Below are 21,516 nucleotides of genomic sequence, written 5' to 3'. Positions count from 1 at the left end.
TCGCGATATAGAAAATGACAGTGCCTTATCTTACTGATTTATTTGCCTACCTTTTGTGAGTTAATAAGAAAGCAGAACAGCAGTAAGTATCATCTTCAAATGTTACCGCCGATACCCGAAGGTCAAGGTCATTCTTAGAGTGGACGGACTGTACTTGACTCAAACTGCCGTATTCGAACTTCAAGATATTCACAAGAGACGACACGTAGGTACCAGATCCATTCTAGATACGTTATAGTTAAACGTCCATACAACAATATATAAAAAAAACAACAAAAACTTAAGACTAGCTTAAGCCTAGTCAAACAGTCCCCCCCGAGTTGTCCCTGGCGCAAAGGTATCCATCACATATATAGTTATAGTTTAGATAGCAACTAGTTCTCTTTTGCAGCGCAATTCGGGCAACCAATGTCACTTTTACGTTAGATAGAGTAAGATATCTATTAGATGTGAATTGGATCTCTAAGTCATATCCTGTGGAAATCGTTAAAGAGTATCTTCAGAATCATCAAATGTCAAAATTTGACAGGTTAGATCTTAAAACATATCGTTATCGTATCTTGGTGATGTCTAATCTAAAAGATTTAGATTTAAAAAGATTTGGATTTAGTTAAAAAAAAATCTAAAAGATATCTAATAGATGTCTATTACAAAATCCGAATCGGGCCCAAAATCCACTAAGCTCAAAAAATATAATAAGAAACCACGTGATTCACATTTTTAAATAAAGATGCATGCTCCACGTGAAAATTCAGGGACAATGCATTTTGCATGTATGTAATTGCAATACTTTCAAGGTATGTTTTAGGGCGGGGCACATTGCCCGTAGAACCGATGGCCGTTGGGGCGGAAATGTTCACGAGTGGCGACCACGTACCGGAAGGCGCAGCGTGGGTACTGGGTAGACCCCCCACAAGGTGGACTGACGACCGTGACGTATAGGTCGCGGGAGTCCGCTCTCTTTGGGAGGCCTATGACCAGCAAGATGATGTTGATGATGATGATGTTTTTGTGTCCTATTACCTTGTCTGATGAAGACTTGGTTGACGTCGAGCAGAATGTCGCAGCCCTCGATGATCATGCGCTCCACGGCTAGGTTCTTGCGCAGGTTTTCTGTCTCGCTTACCTGACAATAACATAGACCTTACAGTCCAACATCTTAAGATTTAAATAAAATCTGTGGCCCCAGTGAAAAAGGGTACAAGTCTCACGCAGCTTAGAAGTAAAAGGGTATAGGTGTTACTTGGAACTTATACCCTTTTAAAACCGCGCTGCCCGAGACATGTACCTTTTTTCACTAGGGACACAGAAATAATAATAAGATTTAAGTTTAAATTCGATCTTAATATGTTACCTACATAGTTAGGTACAGGTACAGCTTAAATCAGTCGGTCGATAATAAGCGGCCCGCGAGCCTCCCTAGCTATTTCGTATGTAATATCGACAAACGACGATGTCTGATAAAGTCATACACAAATATTAAAAAAAGTGCGGCCCGCGTCAACTTCGGTAACTAAGTACTATTTGGCCCTTAGCAGCTAAAAAGTTGCCGAACGCTGGCTTAAATTATACCTACTGCCAAATCCATAAGACTCTCTTAAATATTGTATGACAAAGTTTCTCCTCTAATGTTAACTCCATGATCTTTGACCCAGCAAGTGATTTTTAATTATAATTTTATTATTCAGACACTGCGCCATATCATGTTAGGTATATTTCTGTGAGTTTTCTTATACCTGTATGTGTATATTGTGTTTATGATTGTCTGTTCTAAAAACAGGAAAAATCATCAATACACACGATTAACCTGTTCGACTTTGAAATTCTCTGCCTCTTGACCTAAGGTGCGCTCAGTCTCCTAACTATTTTAAGAGACTACTTAAAATCCATTTCTTATCTCTTCCTTAATACTTTTATCTGGTTACTCTTTCTCCATGGCTGGTACTGTTATATAAGGTTTCTTTCATTGCGTTTGCAACAAGTTTCCGCTACCCAAAGGTTGTCTGAAAGAGATCTTTTTAGCGATAAAACCTGTTGTTTACCTCTGCTTGTGTTTCTGTTTTCTTCTGTACTGTCTTCTTTTATAAAAGATTGACAGAAATACAAGCAGAGGTAAAATGAGGTGTGCAATAAAGAGTATTGTACCGTAGACCGGGGTGACTCTGGAAAATTTGGGGTTACTTTGATAGATTTAAAACGGCCATAGAATTACCATTATTCATTATTTACTGAAAATGTTCCTGTAACTAGTTAGATTACTATATATTCATATTCACCTACTGTTAAAAATCTCGCATAAATATATATTATGGCTTAAAAACTAGAATTTAAAAGTTGCCCCTTCATTTGAAAGTCACCCCGGTCAATGGTATTGTATAAATGCCTTGAAATCAATGTGCCTCACCTCGTCGTGCATTTGCCTGGAAAGTTCTTCTAGTTGCGCACGCGCATGCTGCAGGCTGCGGCGCTCCACGTGGTCGTGCGGCGTGTGCGCCAGCAGCTCGTGCAGGGTTATTATGTACCGAGGAATCTGAATTAAAGGCATTTATTATCTTGTTCGAATAACCATTATTAGAGTTCAGTATAGGTATCGGATTCTAAATACTATTTTTGGGCGTTATCATATCCAGTTATCCAATCCAAGAGGACTTAAAAAGAACGCAGTAGGTATGAGATATTTGGGTCGTAGAACTTTGATTGTAAATTTATATTTACGGCTCGGCCACGACATCGAGCGACTTGCGACGGCGGGAGCGATAACCATAGGTTGGAGCGAAAGGTCCGATCGCTGTGTCACGCTCCAACCTATGGTTATCGCTCCCACTGTCGCAAGTAGCTCGATGTCGTGGCCGAGCCCTTAGAGACAGACATACCTAAGCAGTCCAGGAAAACATTATTACACACTGCGTTTAATGCAAGGAAAAGTATGTCAAAATTCACACTAAAAAGAGATACATCCCTGCTTTGCAACTTTCTTACACAGGTTTCCACCGCGTATTAAAACCTTAGATAAGGTACTCGTAAAAGTACTAGTGCTCGACATGCTAATGGCCAGTAGATGACACCCTGCTGTCACCTCTATTGACAATGACTTAAGTTTCAAGATGACATGTACTGGGACCGCGTCGAGCACCAGTACGTTTACCTTACGTGGTATTCGTCTTGTGTCGCCCCATTCGTTTATCGTTAAGCTCATTCTACATTGAAAGCCACCGACGATTGTAACGAATGTAGAATGGGTGACGAAAGCAGAATAGGACTAATTTAAGAACTTGACGAAAAACGAATGGGACGACCCAAGACGATACCCCTTACTTCTTACTTCTACAGAAGGCTTTCATTAGCCTTGTAACTAAGCCAACACTACAACTTTCTGGTACCAACATACCTGATGCATAGGATACGTCAAGAAAGTCTCCAACGACCGTCCCTGACACGCTGGCTTGCTTTCCAACCTCGCCAGCAACGTGGCAAACGGCTGGCTCTGCTTGCACTCTGTCAGCACTTGCAGCGAGTAATGGTGGTTCCTCACATACTCCTGGTAGATCGTCAGCATTGGCAGCAACATGTCAAACAGGTCCCCTGTGGACACGCCTACCGTCTGATTGTTTGATTGACAGTTCTGGAGGGGTAGCTACGACGACACCAAATGCCATGCTAGCTTCCAGGCTATGAGGGGGTCTCATTTACTGGCCGCCTACATTATAATATTCAGATCGATTTACAATATTTAGTTGTCAAGCGGACCCCAGGCTCTCTTGAGCCGTGGCGAAATGCCGGGATAACGCGAGGAAGAAGAAGAAGATCGATTTACAATATTTTCTTCTCTAGGTGTTTTCTATGTATTTAAGTATTGGATTTTTATTAGTGCATACAAACTTAATACCTACAAACAAGAATAGGTTAGAATAGAATAGAAACACATTTAATCAAGTAGGATTTTACAATCTCTATTGCTCTTTTTTTCTTTTCTTATTACAGTGACAATGACAGATTTCTCTTGGATTTTATATTAGTTTTTAATGGAACAGTTGACACGTCAAGGGTTTTGATAATAGTTTTACCCAGACGTGGACAAATACAGTAACTCGAGATAAAATACACACGTTTATAAGCATGAAACGCTTGAGAAAATGTACATTTAAGTCTTGTCATCATTGGTTATTCAAATTGGTATAGAAACACTTTGTGTCCAAAGAACGTACCTATCTGTGGTTCTATACTAAATATGTTTTTTCTTTTCTTATTACAGTTCCAATGACAGATTTCTCTTGGATTTTATATTAGTTTTTAATGGAACAGTTGACACGTCAAGGGTTTTGATAATAGTTTTACCCAGACGTGGACAAATACAGTAACTCGAGATAAAATACACTCGTTTACAAGCATGAAATGCTTGAGAAAATGTACATTTAAGTCTTGTCATCATTGGTTATTCAAATTGGTATAGAAACACTTTGTGTCCAAAGAACGTACCTATCTGTGGAGCATTTCTATACTAAATATGTTTTCTGATAAAATGTACGGAATATGATTATCACTGTTGTAGATAGTTTAATAGCGGCCAAGATAATAAATAAATGATGGCGGTTTCGTTAACCCGCGCTTTGCATTCAGCTAAAGTAAGGAAGGTTATGAACGCCAAAGGATGCCATTTAAACTGACACGGGACCACTTTACACTGACAGAAAAAATACATTAGGGAGTTATGCAGGGTTATACTCTTAAAATAGTCATATTTGGAAACGCCAGTATTTCGGGTATACGAAATGGGGTCGGTCTAACATTTGTATTAAGGACGCTTGCTACATTGGCATTCACTATGGATTCAAGATCACTGGGACACATTAACATCAACAATATTTATTAAATTCAATTTTTAGGTCTTTATTTCTGAGCTTCGCCATGCTGCGCTACTCTATTATCTATGTCGTCTAATCTACCTACCTACTCTAAGATATACAAATATCAAAATTTGTATACATAATACCTTACTGACTAATAATTCTACATTCTACGCGGCAAAATCAATATTTCTACTCATTTGTTATTGAAAAATAATTGATATACCTACATTGCATATTATGATTAATTAATATAAATACATAGCTAAACAAAAATACACTTTTAATTTATTAATGTCAAGGTAAATATTAAAATCAAACAAATGTACCTGAAGGTTTGAAATCCAATTAAAATGCTATAACTACGCGTATATTTAATTTTCTAAATAATTAATTTCTACTACCAACACAAAGTCACGCTATCTAAATACTGTTAGGCTGTTACTTGAACAAACAGCTACACATAACTATAATAGTTATATGACATAACTAACTAATAATGTATGCAAGTTTTAGTTACTCGATATAAGTAAGTATACTGTTATATATAGGTATCTATTATACTGTGGTGTATTTTTTTAGGTGATACAAGTATGTGTACGTGATTATATTATACTGACTGCTATGATCACCATTTACAATGGAAGTAACTATGAAATAAAAGAAATTTATCTCCGTTTCCATACAATTGTCGAATTTAGTATGGATCACCTAAACTAGTTATTATTTGTGATTTCAGTGTTGCTCTCATAAAAAAATGGTTCACAGTAAAGGATGACGGCTCAATTCGGCAAATGAATTAGAGATTAAGTAGATACGATATATGTAGTAAAGATTATCTTTACTATATCGTATCTACTTAATCTAGTTAATCTCTAATTCATTTCCCGAATCGCGCCGCAACTCACGTTAGACCGTGCCGTGTCCGGGCCGGAGCTTCCGCTTACTTTTACGGCCCGGACACGGTGAGGTCTAATGTGAGTCATCCTTAATGAGTACAGTCACGTATGTATATCTTGTATCACCTAAACATTACACGTCGTATATTATATCTACTGTTAAACAACCTATGTTTCCACACAATGCTCTGAACAAAATTGTCTTGCAGGCAAAATTAAACGTTAAACACTAACTTAAGTTTATTAGACAACAGCTACACACTATTTTCTAATTCCTGAAGACACATAAGGGCACCCACAGTTTTATTACGTTCAAGATAAATAAATACTTGCATAAAAAGCTTTCTATGGCATCAAAATGCAAAAGAAAGCTTTAGTTCTGTATTTTTGTGTTTTAGGTTCAAAATCCTAGGCTTAATTTTGTCAGCGCATTAGTGGACCTGAACTTATTTTTCTTTATTAGTTTGTATTTAATTAATAGCAGTATTTTGCTAAAACACCAAAAGTAGACATCAGTTACTTGGTGCTTTGATGATACACCATTTCCATTGAAGGATTGGTCATGCTTTTGCAAGCTTGTTTCACTATTAATCAAAATTGGTTTTCCATCAGACTCATTGAAAAGCAATATTTGTAACATTGGGTCGTTAAATGTGATTTTCCTTTGGTTTATTTGGTTATTAAATTAGTTTTATAAGGGAGCGATGGAAAAACAATTTTAAATCATGCTGTTGGAGAATAGCTTTAACGGCTCTCCATTTTCAGTATTATCTTTTCAAAATTGTCCATCTTCTACGCAACGTCTGACTTCTTCAATTTTTAGTAGGAACGGCGAATGAAAGCTACTTGTAGATAGCCTTCTTCTAGACTCTATATGAAAAGACAGTCACATTCACTATATTACATCCACAACCTTATTAAAAATGTAGAATTCCTATTTCATGTGAAGTCAATTATAGTAATCGCTGCTATACAAATTAAAAGCCCATCAACGTGCTCACTAGCGCCACTGCTAAATAATTGTACAATAATTTATATATCTATCGTTAAATACAGGGTGATTCAGGAGACGTGAGCAGGACTAACACTGCACATTTCGTAAATAATAAGCAACTGTCTCGTATCAGTATTAGTGAGGTTAACGTTAATTTTCTAGTCGTGTTGAAAAAAAAAGTTATTAATTTATTTACGACATGAATGGTCACCCTACAATTAGAATACTAAACTACCGATATTCTGTGTCAAATTGAATGTCATCACGGTCTAGTTACTTTTGAAAACTCGTATCTCACTCAAGTTTGACAGTTTATTTTCTTTGTAATCATAATGCCGTCATTACGGTTAAAGAGGTTTTATGTTTATTACTTAGGTCTTGTAGGGTAACCATGATTGTAGACAGTTAAATTTGCCCTCACCAAAAAGTTAAAAATAGGAAAAAGTGTCGTTGTTTCACCTAAATACGACGGTGATCGATCAATTATCAGTTACTGAGTGTGCAGGATTAGTCCTGCTCATGTCTCATGAATCACCCTGTATGAAAAGACAGTCACCTTTTCTATATTACATGTAATCCACAACCTTATTGAAAATTTAGAATTCGTATTTCAATTAAAGTCAATTATAGTAATTGCTGCTATACACATTAAGAGCCCATCAACGTGCTCACTAGCGCCACTGCTAAATAATTGTAATTATTTAAATATCTATCGTTAAATTTAAATAATCACAATTATTCACCTGTGGTGCTAGTGACGTTGATGGGCTCTGAAGCTTGTTTCATAGAAATCATTGTTTTACATTTATAATATTTACAGAATTTCTAGAATGACTTGTTTCAATCTGTTGCGTAGACGACAGACAGACACGCATGCATCAAAAATCCATGGCATCTCACCTAATACGAGCGTGGGCCAAGACTCCATGCGAGACGTGAGGCCCTTGAAGAAGATCTGGTGGAGGAAGAGCACCGTCTCGCTGTTAAGGAAGATGGAGTTGACGTCCTCGTGGGTGCAGGGGGGCTTCTTGGAGCTGGCCGCCATTTTGAAGGGACGGAGGAAGCAGGTTACCTGGGGAGAAATCAAGTTGATACATTATAATACTTATATTTGAATGTATACGTTGCTACTTTTAGTCCCACTTAATATGAAATACGACACCATCGACACGAGAAGAAAAAGATTAAAGAGTATGCTGGAAAATACCTTTTTCTCTTCCATTTAGAATTTATAACATGTCGATAAACACGTCAACATACGCCTTGGAATGTTTAGTTTTTCGGACAATGCAAAGAAACTGATTTCCAAAGTGACACTATCAAATTTGTAATTATCATGATCAGAGCAACAATCAGCTGCATCGAATGGTCAAAACTATGAATAGAGTTGCTTTTAAAATTTAGGTAAGCTTGTAATAGGGGAGGGTGAGCTCTGGGTAAGTGGTCCAGAACCCCCAAGATCTACCTACTTAAAAATTCAAAAATGATTACGGCTAACTACGAGCATAGATAGGGTCGTGGTTTCTGCCACTATGGAGTGAGAATAGATATCCAAATATTTAAAGTAGGACGCCAGGATACTATACTCATCAAACGTATGACATATCCAAATGAAAATACAAATTTATTTACTAAATACTTTTATTCACTTTACATCACAATAAGACCTGCTGCGGCCTCGAGACTTAACATTTAAATTACGTACCGTAACTATTACTAATTAAATTTAACTTAAGTACATCTCAGGCATATTTGGGCCTGTAATACACACAAAATCCTACATAGGAATTGCAGGTTTCATATTAATAATAGAATTTACCATGTAGAAGGTTCACGTTAAAAAGAAATTCAGACTTAAATATTGTTTATCCTTTCCAGCAAAGGAACACAGTCACTAATGTAAATATAAGTTTTTAACTCACAGTTTTATCGTATAAACACTTCACCTCGAGTCCAAAAATTAAGTGGAGAAGACGGCTTCCCCTCTAGCATGGTGCGACACCACCCTAGATCTTCCAAAAGCCATAGGGCCAATAAGGGACCAAGAAGGCAAGCCAAGGGCCAAGCCAAGGCAAGAAGTAGGCCTAGCCAAAGGACAGGCCTAGCCAAAAGAACCCGGTTTCTAAGCCGAGTCCCTTATATTAGACACCAGACGTGGCGACGTAGGCGCACGCGGTGAAACAAAATGATGTCTCATCTTTGTCAAGGGATTGCAAGTTGGTTTGAAAGAGGTGAAAAGGTTATGCCGCCATTACCGGCGCATAGGAAGCTAGGTTAATCATATTTTGGGCCAAGCCCATGAATTAATTGCCGACATGATGTACAAATTACGTCTTACATCTTGTCTCGAAAGATAGTAATGATGAAGCGAAATTGGAAATGGCAAAAGCCACAGACAAAGTGGTGAATGGAAAACCTCCCATTCAATGACATCGCAACTGACCGGATCCAATTTACAGAAACCCGAAGTCACCAAAAATAAAAAGAATTACTAATTTCGAAAGCTAAAAATAAGGACATTATTTATAACTACGAATTGCAAAATATAAAAGAACACATACCAAATGTTTATTCATAAATACTCTTTATGTATGACTGATTGTCTGTGCAAAACCACAGACAACAAACCAACTGTCATTGACGTACGTCAATGTTTATTACGACAATAACAACACCGATTCAACCCGTATTACCAAGTCAAAGCTATTTATATGTAGTGTAACCATGTACAAATGTATTTCAATTGTGAAATGTGTAAACTCCAAAGAAAACAAGGTATTTATGTCCCAGCACAATGCAGGAACGAACAATGGATGCGCTAAATGCGACGATTTATAGATGATTGATGACCTACCATTCCGGTAAGTTTTATCCTCTAAATATAGCCAAAAGCGTATATGTGAGGATTAAAAACAACATTTCTGGTCTCCGACCTTGACCTATCTACTCTAATACTCGTGTAGAACGTATATTAACCACCAAATTCTTATCAAACAAACATCTACTTTTCTAACCTATAAAGTATCTATCTACAATAACATTCAGACGTTTATAACACTGGGTGGCTACCCTAAAGTGTTACGGTACGTATTTTAAATGTTAAGTCTCGAGGCCGCAGCAGGTCTTATAGTGATGTAAAGTGAATAAAAGTATTTAGTAAATAAATTTGTATTTTCATTTGGATATGTCATACGTTTGATGAGTATAGTATCCTGGCGTCCTACTTTAAATATTTGGATATCTATTCTCACTCCATAGTGGCAGAAACCACGACCCTATCTATGCTCGTAGTTAGCCGTAATCATTTTTGAATTTTTAAGTAGGTAGATCTTGGGGGTTCTGGACCACTTACCCAGAGCTCACCCTCCCCTATTACAGTGTTGTGTTTTTGGAAAAAAAAATTTTTTTTTTTAATTTATACGTCTAATATGAAGTTACACCTTAACCTACCAAACTTAACCCCGAGAACACAGATAATCCGTAAAGAAAACACCTTATGACAAAAATTATACCTATGACTTGGTGAATGGCCAATTCAACCAAGGAAAACTAACAACTAATTTTGATCCGGGTCTACTTATTCCTAGTGAACACTTACCTAAATCTAGAAGATGATGTCAAAGACGGCAACCCGAAAAATAACTTTCCCTTTATTAAAGAAATTGCCTATCACCGACAAAGGTGGAACTAAGTAAAGAGCTGCATCATCTAGCCAATACACAATTCCTATATCGACAAACAAAAGTTTAGTCACAGTTTATTGAGAACGTAGTCTCGTTTCACGATTTAATAACGTTTTATAGAGTAGTCCCACTTAAGGGTTTATAAGTAAAGTAAGTTTCTGTAGTTTATTCAGATTATTTATTGTTTTATGTCTTTATAAGGACATATCAAGATTAAGATTGGTCCGTATGCATCCGGTACCAATATATATAGAATCAAATACATGGAACAATTACCCGGTCTGATGAAAACAAGCTTGCGCCAGGCTGCATTCAGTTCAGTAGGTAAGTTCAGTATTTTGTATCATATAGGATATTTCAAATTTAAATATTGAGCCAACAAGTGAAAAGACGAGTACCGCTACGAAGACGGCTCGGCTTCACCAGGACGTACAATATCTTTTATATGAAAGTTACCTAGAAGTTTTCCTTCTAAGGATTTTAAAGAGTATAGAAGAGGACTTAATTTTTTATGAATGACACACTTGTCATAACGGGGCGCTAATTTAGCGGAGAAATGTTTTGCTGCATTTGACAATGGGAAACATCTCTTATAAACTATTTGCCCTTCTTCTAGTTCTACGTGACGCTTCCTCATGTTGTAATACCTAGCATTACGTTCATGGGAGGCGATCAACGAGTTACGCACTTTTTGAAATATAGTTTTGAGCTCTTTAAGTTTTTCAGAAAACTCACCGCTGGTATCTAATTCGAGCGCGTTTTGATCTATAGGACCTTCACTATTATAAAGAGAACCATCTAGAATCATCTGACGACCATGTGTTAGAAAATACGGTGTATCTTTAGTTACTTCGTGACGAGCTGTATTTAATGCACATTGTATTTCCGATATGTTCTTATCCCAGTTACGGTGATCAGAACGCACGTATGAAGCAATAGTTCTTACAAGTTCACGGTTCACTCGTTCCGTTTGATTCGTCTGAGGATGATATCTAGGGTTATAGAAAATATGAGGGACATTATATTTGGACATTAAGTCTCGAAAGTCTTTTGAAGTAAATTGAACACCATTGTCGCAGAATATATATTTAGGAACCCCATGTATAAGAAATATCCCTTTTTCCATACACTTAACTATAGCTTTCGCAGTTATGTTGCGTAGTGGAAACAAAGTCACATACTTACTGAAATAATCAGCACATACAAAAAGATACTGATTTCTCAAATAAGACGGAGGAAAGGGACCAAGAATATCACAAGATATGGCTTCGCCTGGTGACGATATACGTCGGGGATTACCCATCAAGCCAGGACGAGCTAAATTAACAGGTTTATAAGTTTTACAAATTTCACAAGAATCGACGTATTCTTTCACGTCTTGAAACAACGTAGGCCAATAATATAAGTCCGCTATTTTGGAATGGGTTTTAGCCACGCCAAAATGACCGGCAGTAGGATCATCATGATACTTATTTAAGATTTCATTTCGGTGCTCATAAGGGAGTACCAGCTTCCAGTCAAATTGAGCTGTCAGACGATACTTATTCTTAGAGTAACGGAAAAGTTTATTATTTTCAATTTTAAAGTTTGGAAAGAGAGAAGGTTTTTCAGATACCTTTTTATATATATCAAGATACCAAGGGTCTTGAATAGTAACAGAATTTATAGAACTGACATGAATACGAGAAAGACAGTCAGGTATGACATGTTCTTTTCCCTTCCGATGAATAATTTCAAAGTTAAATTGACTTAATCTACACGCCCATCGATTTAATCGTCCAGTAGGGTTTTTCAAGTTTTGGAACCATTTTAAAGATGCATGATCAGTTATAATATAGCATTTTCTCCCTTCTACATATGCACGAAATTGCTCGAGACCATAAATCACAGCTAAGAGTTCGCGCTCAGTAGCCGAATAGTTCGTCTCTGGTTGGTTAAGTGTACGGCTGCAGTATGCGATCGGATGATCGATCCCATTATAAGACTGAGTCAAGACCGCGCCTACGGCGTAAGAAGATGCATCCGTATGTATATAGAAGCTTTCATTAAAGTTAGGGCATTTAAGAATAGGAGAAGAAACTAAGGCAGATTTAAGTATGTTAAAAGAATCGTTAACTTCATTTGTCCATTCAAATTTTACTTTCTTACTCGTTAAGCGAGATAAGGGACGAGCTATCTTTGCGAAATTATAAATGAAACGACGGTACCAACCGCACATTCCAAGAAAACGTTTAATATCCTTAGCATCTTTAGGCGTAGGAAAATTTAAAATTACATCAATTTTAGATGGATCGGTTCGCAGACCGTATCTATCAACTAAATATCCTAGATATTTCAGTTCACTCCTACAGAAGGATGACTTTTTCATATTAATAGTTAAATTTGCTGATTTTAATTTTTCAAAAACCGCTTTAAGTAATCTTATGTGTTCATCGAAATCGGAAGTACAAATAATTATGTCATCAATATAACAGAAGACTTTGTGATCAAAATGTGAAGTAAAGAGGTTATCCATGAGACGTTGCATAGTCGCAGAAGCGCCTACCAAACCAAAACACATTCTATTATAGTGGAATAACCCTTTTCCTGGTACAGTAAAACTAGTTTTCTCCTTGGAGTCTTCACTAAGAGGAATCTGATGATATGCCGCACTCAAATCAAGAGAGGTAAGGAATTTCGCATCGCGTAAATTATCCAGTATGTATTGAACATGTGGTACGGGATACGCATCAGATTTTGAAACTGCGTTTACTTTTCTACTATCTAAACAAAGTCTTAAGTCTCCGTTAGGTTTTTCCACCATAACGACAGGAGAATTCCATGGGGAATGAGAAGGTTCGACAATTCCTTCTTTCAGCATACGATCTACCTCTTTAGCTAGTGCAGCTTGTTTAAAAGGACTAAGTCGATAATATTTTTGTTTTATCGGAGGAGTATCTCCGGTATTTATAACATGTTCAATTAAGTGAGTCTTTCCCAAACCAACCTTATCAGTATCAATTTGATCAAAAAGAGATTTAGTAGCCACAAGTCGAGACTTTTGTTCAGAAGATAAAGAGTCATAAGTAGTAAGTCCTGTCTCTGACGGTAAAGCGTCAAGACTAGCAATATAATGAGAATCAGTTTTTTCTATATCAGTAATGAGGCCTGGAGCTAATCCATAGGCTCTCCAAAAGTTTAAACCAAGTACCATTGGAGTGGCAATCTCCGGTTGAATATTAAAGTGTATAAGTTTAACTTGACCTTTATAATTTACTGGTAAAACCATATATTCAGTAGATACGATTCGATGATCGTCAGCTACGTTCACCATAACAGGTTTCATATGTTTTTGAATAGGAATCCCACCTGTGGCGAATACTAAATGGCTGTTGTGGCCCAGGAAACTAACACTGGCACCACAATCTAACAATGCCTTGAAATTCAAGTTAAGTATATTCAATAGCGCATATACCCTATTGTCTCCCTTTGGAGGATTAAAGAAAATCGTCTTTTCTGCGCGATAGGGAGCAGAAGGTCGACATTTATTATTAACAGAAAAGACCTTATTTAGTTTTTTGTCTTGGAGTTACATTTAACACATTCGGGAGTTTTCACCCCTTTTTCTCCACATTTAAAGCAAACGATATCTCTAGAGCTCTTGCACTCTTTAGTGTTATGGTTGGACCTACCACATCTAAAACATTTTAGTTGAGAAGAGCTTTGTGCTACCGTAGCAACAAAGTTTCTGGAAGAATTAGGAAAACGAGACTGGAAGGACTTATTCCTAGGTTCAACGTTCTTTGGTGGATGTTCTGATGAAGAATTATTTGACTGGTTTGATAAAACCGGTTCACGAAATTGTTTAGCCTTAACCTGAGCTAGTTCGATGCGCTTACACAACGACTTCAACTGCTCAATCGATCCTATGTCATGTAAAGCTAAATCTTTGGAATACTCCGGACGAATGTTTCTCATCATAGTATCCAGCTTCTCTTGTTCAGGAACCTCTTTTGCAAGACGCTCATACATTCCTAGAATGGTCGATACGAAATAAACAATAGTTTCAGACTTGGCTTGAGTCCTAGCCCGTATTTCCTGTAACAACTGATGATCCAAATCAGGTATATCAAATTCATCTTGTAAAGCCGCGGTGACTTCTTTATAAGTAGTAAGTTTCGTACGTTGCGACCGGAACCACGACAACGCAGGACCTTCGAGAATCTCAGGAAAACCTCTATATATTCGGCTTTCAGAAATTCTTCTAGCATCTCGCAACTCTTCGAGGCGAGACAGGAAAGTACGAACACAAGTGTCACCTTTAAATTTCAAATTTAAAGAATTTATATTAAAAGTCTTATCCGTTTTGTAAATAATCTCCCTAACAATACGAGATTCGTTAGGAGATTGAAAGTCATCATCCGAACCAGACGACGCAGAAGAGCCTTGCTCATTCAACCGATCCAATAAAGAAGTAATTAACGCTTTCAACAGAAGTACCGCTTCGGTCTCCTGAGGCAACCGTGAAATACGACACAATAGATATTTGCAACGCGAGGATAGCCTGTCGATCGCCGCTGCTGATAATTCTCCTTTTGCTTCTAACTCTATCTCCTCTACCTTATGCTGACAGAGTTCTAATTCGGAAGCTTCATTACTTATTACCCAGTCCGGGAACTTTAAACTACCCTTTTTGGCTAAATCTGCAGTCTGTTTTAAAGCTTGACACAGACTGGATCTACGTGAGATGGGATTAACCGGAAGTCTGCGAATCGCTAATTCATGTGACATTTCGTCTTTATGTAAATGGGTGATTTTACAACCCGCTTTTATGAAATCCATTTTTCAAGATTGATATGTAATATCAGAAGTAAGTCAGTATAGAGTTATAATATTTTAAAGATAAGTTAAAATTTTATAAGATTTTAACCCTTTTAAAGTATTTTAAAATATTGAGAAAATCTCTTTAAGTATAGCTAATTATTTAGCGTATAAAGTATAGCTTTATTTATAAGTTGGTTAAATTTATAAGTTTAACCTCCAACACAAACAACACTTTCAAACAACAACTTGCAATTCCCTTTACATATAAAAACCTTAATACTAAAATATTTCTAAAATGTTTCACTTGGAAATGTCATACTCCATAGGCCATACGTTGGGCACGCCACTGTAATAGGGGAGGGTGAGCTCTGGGTAAGTGGTCCAGAACCCCCAAGATCTACCTACTTAAAAATTCAAAAATGATTACGGCTAACTACGAGCATAGATAGGGTCGTGGTTTCTGCCACTATGGAGTGAGAATAGATATCCAAATATTTAAAGTAGGACGCCAGGATACTATACTCATCAAACGTATGACATATCCAAATGAAAATACAAATTTATTTACTAAATACTTTTATTCACTTTACATCACAATAAGACCTGCTGCGGCCTCGAGACTTAACATTTAAATTACGTACCGTAACTATTACTAATTAAATTTAACTTAAGTACATCTCAGGCATATTTGGGCCTGTAATACACACAAAATCCTACATAGGAATTGCAGGTTTCATATTAATAATAGAATTTACCATGTAGAAGGTTCACGTTAAAAAGAAATTCAGACTTAAATATTGTTTATCCTTTCCAGCAAAGGAACACAGTCACTAATGTAAATATAAGTTTTTAACTCACAGTTTTATCGTATAAACACTTCACCTCGAGTCCAAAAATTAAGGGGAGAAGACGGCTTCCCCTCTAGCATGGTGCGACACCACCCTAGATCTTCCAAAAGCCATAGGGCCAATAAGGGACCAAGAAGGCAAGCCAAGGGCCAAGCCAAGGCAAGAAGTAGGCCTAGCCAAAGGACAGGCCTAGCCAAAAGAACCCGGTTTCTAAGCCGAGTCCCTTATATTAGACACCAGACGTGGCGACGTAGGCGCACGCGGTGAAACAAAATGATGTCTCATCTTTGTCAAGGGATTGCAAGTTGGTTTGAAAGAGGTGAAAAGGTTATGCCGCCATTACCGGCGCATAGGAAGCTAGGTTAATCATATTTTGGGCCAAGCCCATGAATTAATTGCCGACATGATGTACAAATTACGTCTTACATCTTGTCTCGAAAGATAGTAATGATGAAGCGAAATTGGAAATGGCAAAAGCCACAGACAAAGTGGTGAATGGAAAACCTCCCATTCAATGACATCGCAACTGACCGGATCCAATTTACAGAAACCCGAAGTCACCAAAAATAAAAAGAATTACTAATTTCGAAAGCTAAAAATAAGGACATTATTTATAACTACGAATTGCAAAATATAAAAGAACACATACCAAATGTTTATTCATAAATACTCTTTATGTATGACTGATTGTCTGTGCAAAACCACAGACAACAAACCAACTGTCATTGACGTACGTCAATGTTTATTACGACAATAACAACACCGATTCAACCCGTATTACCAAGTCAAAGCTATTTATATGTAGTGTAACCATGTACAAATGTATTTCAATTGTGAAATGTGTAAACTCCAAAGAAAACAAGGTATTTATGTCCCAGCACAATGCAGGAACGAACAATGGATGCGCTAAATGCGACGATTTATAGATGATTGATGACCTACCATTCCGGTAAGTTTTATCCTCTAAATATAGCCAAAAGCGTATATGTGAGGATTAAAAACAACATTTCTGGTCTCCGACCTTGACCTATCTACTCTAATACTCGTGTAGAACGTATATTAACCACCAAATTCTTATCAAACAAACATCTACTTTTCTAACCTATAAAGTATCTATCTACAATAACATTCAGACGTTTATAACACTGGGTGGCTACCCTAAAGTGTTACAAGCTACATCTTGGTGGTATGCACTTAAATGATACCAACATTTTTTTTTCGTTACAGCTTACCAATATTTCCATTTGTTCCAGATATTCTTCCTCTGCTTCAACCATTTTGAAGACCAAGCTGAAAGCAAAAAATATATTAACATCCTACAAACAGGAATCATTATAACTATAATAAGTACACGTTAATGATATAACTTCTTCTACTTTCCTTATGCGCACTGCCAAGGAATGGAATTCCTTGCCGGCGTCTATATTTCCGTGTTCTTATAACCCGGCAACCTTCAAATCAAGAGTGAACAGGCACCTTCTGGGCGAGCTCGCTCCATCGTAGGCCACGTCTACGCCTCGGCTAGTCTGTGGCCATGAGTAAGCCCATTCATAATATATATAAAAAAAAAACCAGTAGCAAAGAGTTGTTTCGAGAACAGAAATCTGCATAAACTCCCATTCCCCTGATAAAACTGTCTATACAGAAGGGACAATTTAAACTTAGCACGTTAGCGGACCATATATGAATGGGAGTAATAAGCTCTTTTACTGCCTAGGGTAGTAAACAAAATATCATTGTTATGTTCGGATGTTTTCCCATCCATTCAATGCGATTTTTCACTCAGATGCTGACTACCTATTTCCTAATCATTGGCCCTTACGTCTAAAATGCAGACGGTTTATAGTATAACTCTGGGGAGACACCGTTATTGGTGGCTTGGTGCCCGAGACTATCGTGGTCTAGATGAAAACTACTTAGAATTAGGTGGTTTAAAAAACCAACGTTACTGTACCTGTTTCTCTTCCGCATGCTTTCAGCGTGAGGGCTCTTGATGTACTGGTCGACAATCTGCTTCCATCGCCGACGGCACAGCCAGCCTCGGAAGAAGCTCTGAAAATTTCCTTTGATATATTTTTCTGTTTTAAAGATATACTTACTGAGGCCAAAGAGCGACGAAAAAGAGTCTATACCTGAACTGTCCAAAAACTTTCTTAGTATGAGTAACATAAGGCATGTAGGTATTGCAGGTATTTTCTATAGACATGATACCTACAATATATTGACTTTAAGGATTAATTTTCCTTGTAGATTCTTCGAGGCATGTTCAAATCTACTTCTATCAAATACGTATGATTAGTAAAATGTACGTACCCAAATTGTACGTCCTCAGAAAAGACGTCCATTTTCCGGTACAATTTGACACGTGGGTGAATCAACTTTTTCTTGTCACTAGTTGCCATGGTTACGGTCTCCTGGGTCACTCTTAAAATACTAGTTATTTCGTATTTAAATGAACCAAACCTGAATTTTTTGGTAGTCTTTATAACCTTATAAGCATACGTCGGACTCCAGCGGGCATTTTCGTGGCATATCAGAATGATAGGTAAGGTTCGCCAATCAACCAATTCACTTTCGAGTATTTGTACTTAGTATTTGGTACCTAGTATTTATAATGTGAAATTCCAAATATCATAGCAACTAACTGCGTTATTTATAAACGTACTTGGACTACACATAAGTCAAAATGGCGAAAAAGTTCGTTTGGCTTTATTCGTCACTCAGACAATTGCAGCTGTGAGAAAGGAACAAAACAAATGAGTTAACTGGACATGTCAAGTTCTATGAACATGGCTATCTTACAAATACTAGGTACATTATAATACTCGTAAGTTAAGATTTTTTTGTAAACCTTACCTTGCCCCCTATAGTCCGACGTGTGCTTATAAGGCCTTTCCATAATCTTTTCAAAGCACGTTTGTAGAACATTGTACAGCAGCTCTTCTATGGAACTATGCCACTATTGTCTCCTGGCTGATGGGATAGAATAACAACAAGAAATAGTTGATCGACCCACATACCAGGATATCAGTAACTGTGATACCTGGACTTTCTTAATTTTGCGCAGCTCCGCCGGGTCGATGTCTGGCGAGTGGCTGGGGGACGTGGTGGCGGACTCCGTGCGGGCCGGCTGCTCGTGCTCCTTCTTGTAAGTGCACAGCTGTCAAAAAACAAAACTTATTGTAGATTATACACGGTGTAACATGAGTAAACCGAATAATTTTAACAGCGTATTCCTGATCATATTAACATATCATATTTAGAGACAAAAATGTCCAATAAACTTTTTTGAAATTCGCCTAGTTTCAGAGATATTATTAATTAAAACAAAAAACAAGTTTTTATTGTTACATGGTGTATAAGGCCTTTTTGATGGTGATGTTGCTGCTATGGGACATAGTCTAAATATCCTTATTGATAGATGTCAAAAAGTGACAAGTAGGTAAGAATTTGTGAATAATATGTTCTACGAAAAAAAAATTTAAAAATCAATTTTAAGTGACAAGTTTACCAATAACATTTATTTTTTATGTACAAATACATTTAAAAAATTGAAAAAAAAACAAAAAAAAAATTTTTTTGGCGAAATTGACCTACTCATATTAAATTTTTTCCTTCTCCTCAGAAATGCGTGGTTAAAATTATTCGGTTTCCTCATGTTACACCGTGTAGTGTCATCATCATTGGCCGGTCGGTCACATCAATAAGATGATGGTTTAAACAGCGTCTATATTAAGAGGGCGGCACTTCCGCAAATGACTATTAAGTCCAATGCGAGAGCGGCAGCCGCGACCGCATAGCTGGCAGGAGAATGCCGTGCCCGGTGCCCGGTATAGTGTAAACACACCAATAATCGACATTTTAACACCCAATATTCGACACCTTGCTGTCAACTTTATTGCTATGAAATTATGATTGAAAATGTCGATTTATTGGAGCTGTGTCGGGCACTGGAGCCTCTACGTTATAATTAGAGCATGTAAAGTAACCCATTTCGTAAATGTCTTGTCAGTTCCTGGAAAATTAATAGTTTCGGTGATGGAATAGGTATATCTCGCCCAGAGTCAGAGTATTTGTAAAGCTAATCTCAACGTACCTCAGTCCAGCGTACTGCCACCGAAATGTCCTCTCACCCTCAACCACTATCAGGCGGAATTGCTCCTGTATTTGTAAAGTTGAGCTCAACCTACCTTAGTTCTCAGCTTTTTGACCTCGCTGTTCGACTCATCGCAATGTTGAGCGTACTGCCACCGAGATGTCCTCTCACCATCAACCACTAGCAGGTGAATTGCTCCTGCATTTGTCAAGCTAAGCTCAGCCTACCTCAGTCCTCAGCTTTTTGACTTCGCTGCTTAATTCATCGCACTGTTGAGCGTACTGCCACCAAGATGTCCTCTTGCTCTCAACCTCTAACCTAACCTCAACATACCTCAGTTCTCAGCTTTTTGACCTCGCTGCTCAACTCATCGCACTGTTGAGCATACTGCCACCGGGATGTCCTCTCGCTCTCAACCACCTGCAGCAGGTGTAGCTGCTTCTGTTCCAGCTCTTCCTTTTGCAGAAGCAGCTTGTTAAAGCTGGGGACAAAGAAATGTAAGTTTCACAAATGGAAAAAATATCGCTGTTATTTCTGAAATTAAAATGAGGTTGTTTGGCCATGTCAAAAGAAGGCCGCCTGAATACGCAGGCAATAGAGCCCTTAGCTTCACCTTACCAGGCCCAAACAGGAGGGGCAAACCAAGGCAGCGGTGGCGTAACGTCATCGCCAAAGATTTAAACGTGTGGGATAGCGGAAACCGATGTCGAGGATAGAGCGAAGTGGAAGGAGAAAAACCGGGCAAGTGCGAGTCGGACTCGCGCACGAAGGGTTCCGTACCATAAAGCAAAAAAAATAACGGAAAAAATGCAAAAAGAAAACGGTCACCCATCCAAGTACTGACCACGCCCGACGTTGCTTAACTTTGGTCAAAAATCACGTTTGCTGTATGGGAGCCCCACTTAAATCTTTATTTTATTTAGTTTTTAGTATTTGTTGTTATAGCGGCAACAGAAATACATCATCTGTGAAAATTTCAACTGTCTAGCTATCACGGTTCGTGAGATACAGCCTGGTGACAGACAGACGGACGGACAGACGGACAGCTAAGTCTTAGTAATAGGGTCCCGTTTTACCCTTTGGGTACGGAACCCTAAAAAGTAGGAAAGCGGACCCCGTCACAGTACGGGACGAACGCTAGGAGGATGATGATGATTTTTGAAATTAAAAATTAGAGATTTTTAAATGTCAGGCGATGTGACTAGAGTGACTAAAAACACGTAAGTTAAGTCGTAAAATTGTGCTTCCAATATTGTACCTACGAAGAATTTTATGAAAGTAAAAGTCATAAATCATAATTTAATCATAAATTCAAAGGAACATTCTTCGGTCAAAGGAGAAGCATTTTG

The 21,516-nt window shown here is 37.7% G+C and overlaps 1 protein-coding gene across 1 annotated transcript in view; it reads right to left on the bottom strand.

The window, feature by feature from the left end:
• Positions 1–18,416, bottom strand: part of LOC134669309 (ras-specific guanine nucleotide-releasing factor 2-like) — a 54,230-nt gene extending 35,814 nt beyond the window's left edge. Inside the window, exons 1-7 of the mRNA XM_063526815.1 lie at positions 18,385–18,416; positions 18,026–18,208; positions 17,304–17,361; positions 7,638–7,809; positions 3,389–3,582; positions 2,405–2,530; positions 1,024–1,126 (exon numbers count right to left, since the gene is read on the bottom strand). Coding sequence (XP_063382885.1) covers positions 1,024–1,126; positions 2,405–2,530; positions 3,389–3,582; positions 7,638–7,809; positions 17,304–17,361; positions 18,026–18,208; positions 18,385–18,416 — 868 coding nt within the window. The remainder of the gene's footprint in view (positions 1–1,023; positions 1,127–2,404; positions 2,531–3,388; positions 3,583–7,637; positions 7,810–17,303; positions 17,362–18,025; positions 18,209–18,384) is intronic.
• Between the last annotated feature and the right edge of the window lie 3,100 nt (positions 18,417–21,516).

This window comes from Cydia fagiglandana, chromosome 12 (genome assembly GCF_963556715.1).
Source record: "Cydia fagiglandana chromosome 12, ilCydFagi1.1, whole genome shotgun sequence".
Taxonomy (NCBI): Eukaryota; Metazoa; Arthropoda; class Insecta; order Lepidoptera; family Tortricidae; genus Cydia; species Cydia fagiglandana.
The sequence above is the reverse complement of the archived record's forward strand: the minus strand, read 5'-3'. Positions and strand labels throughout refer to the sequence as shown.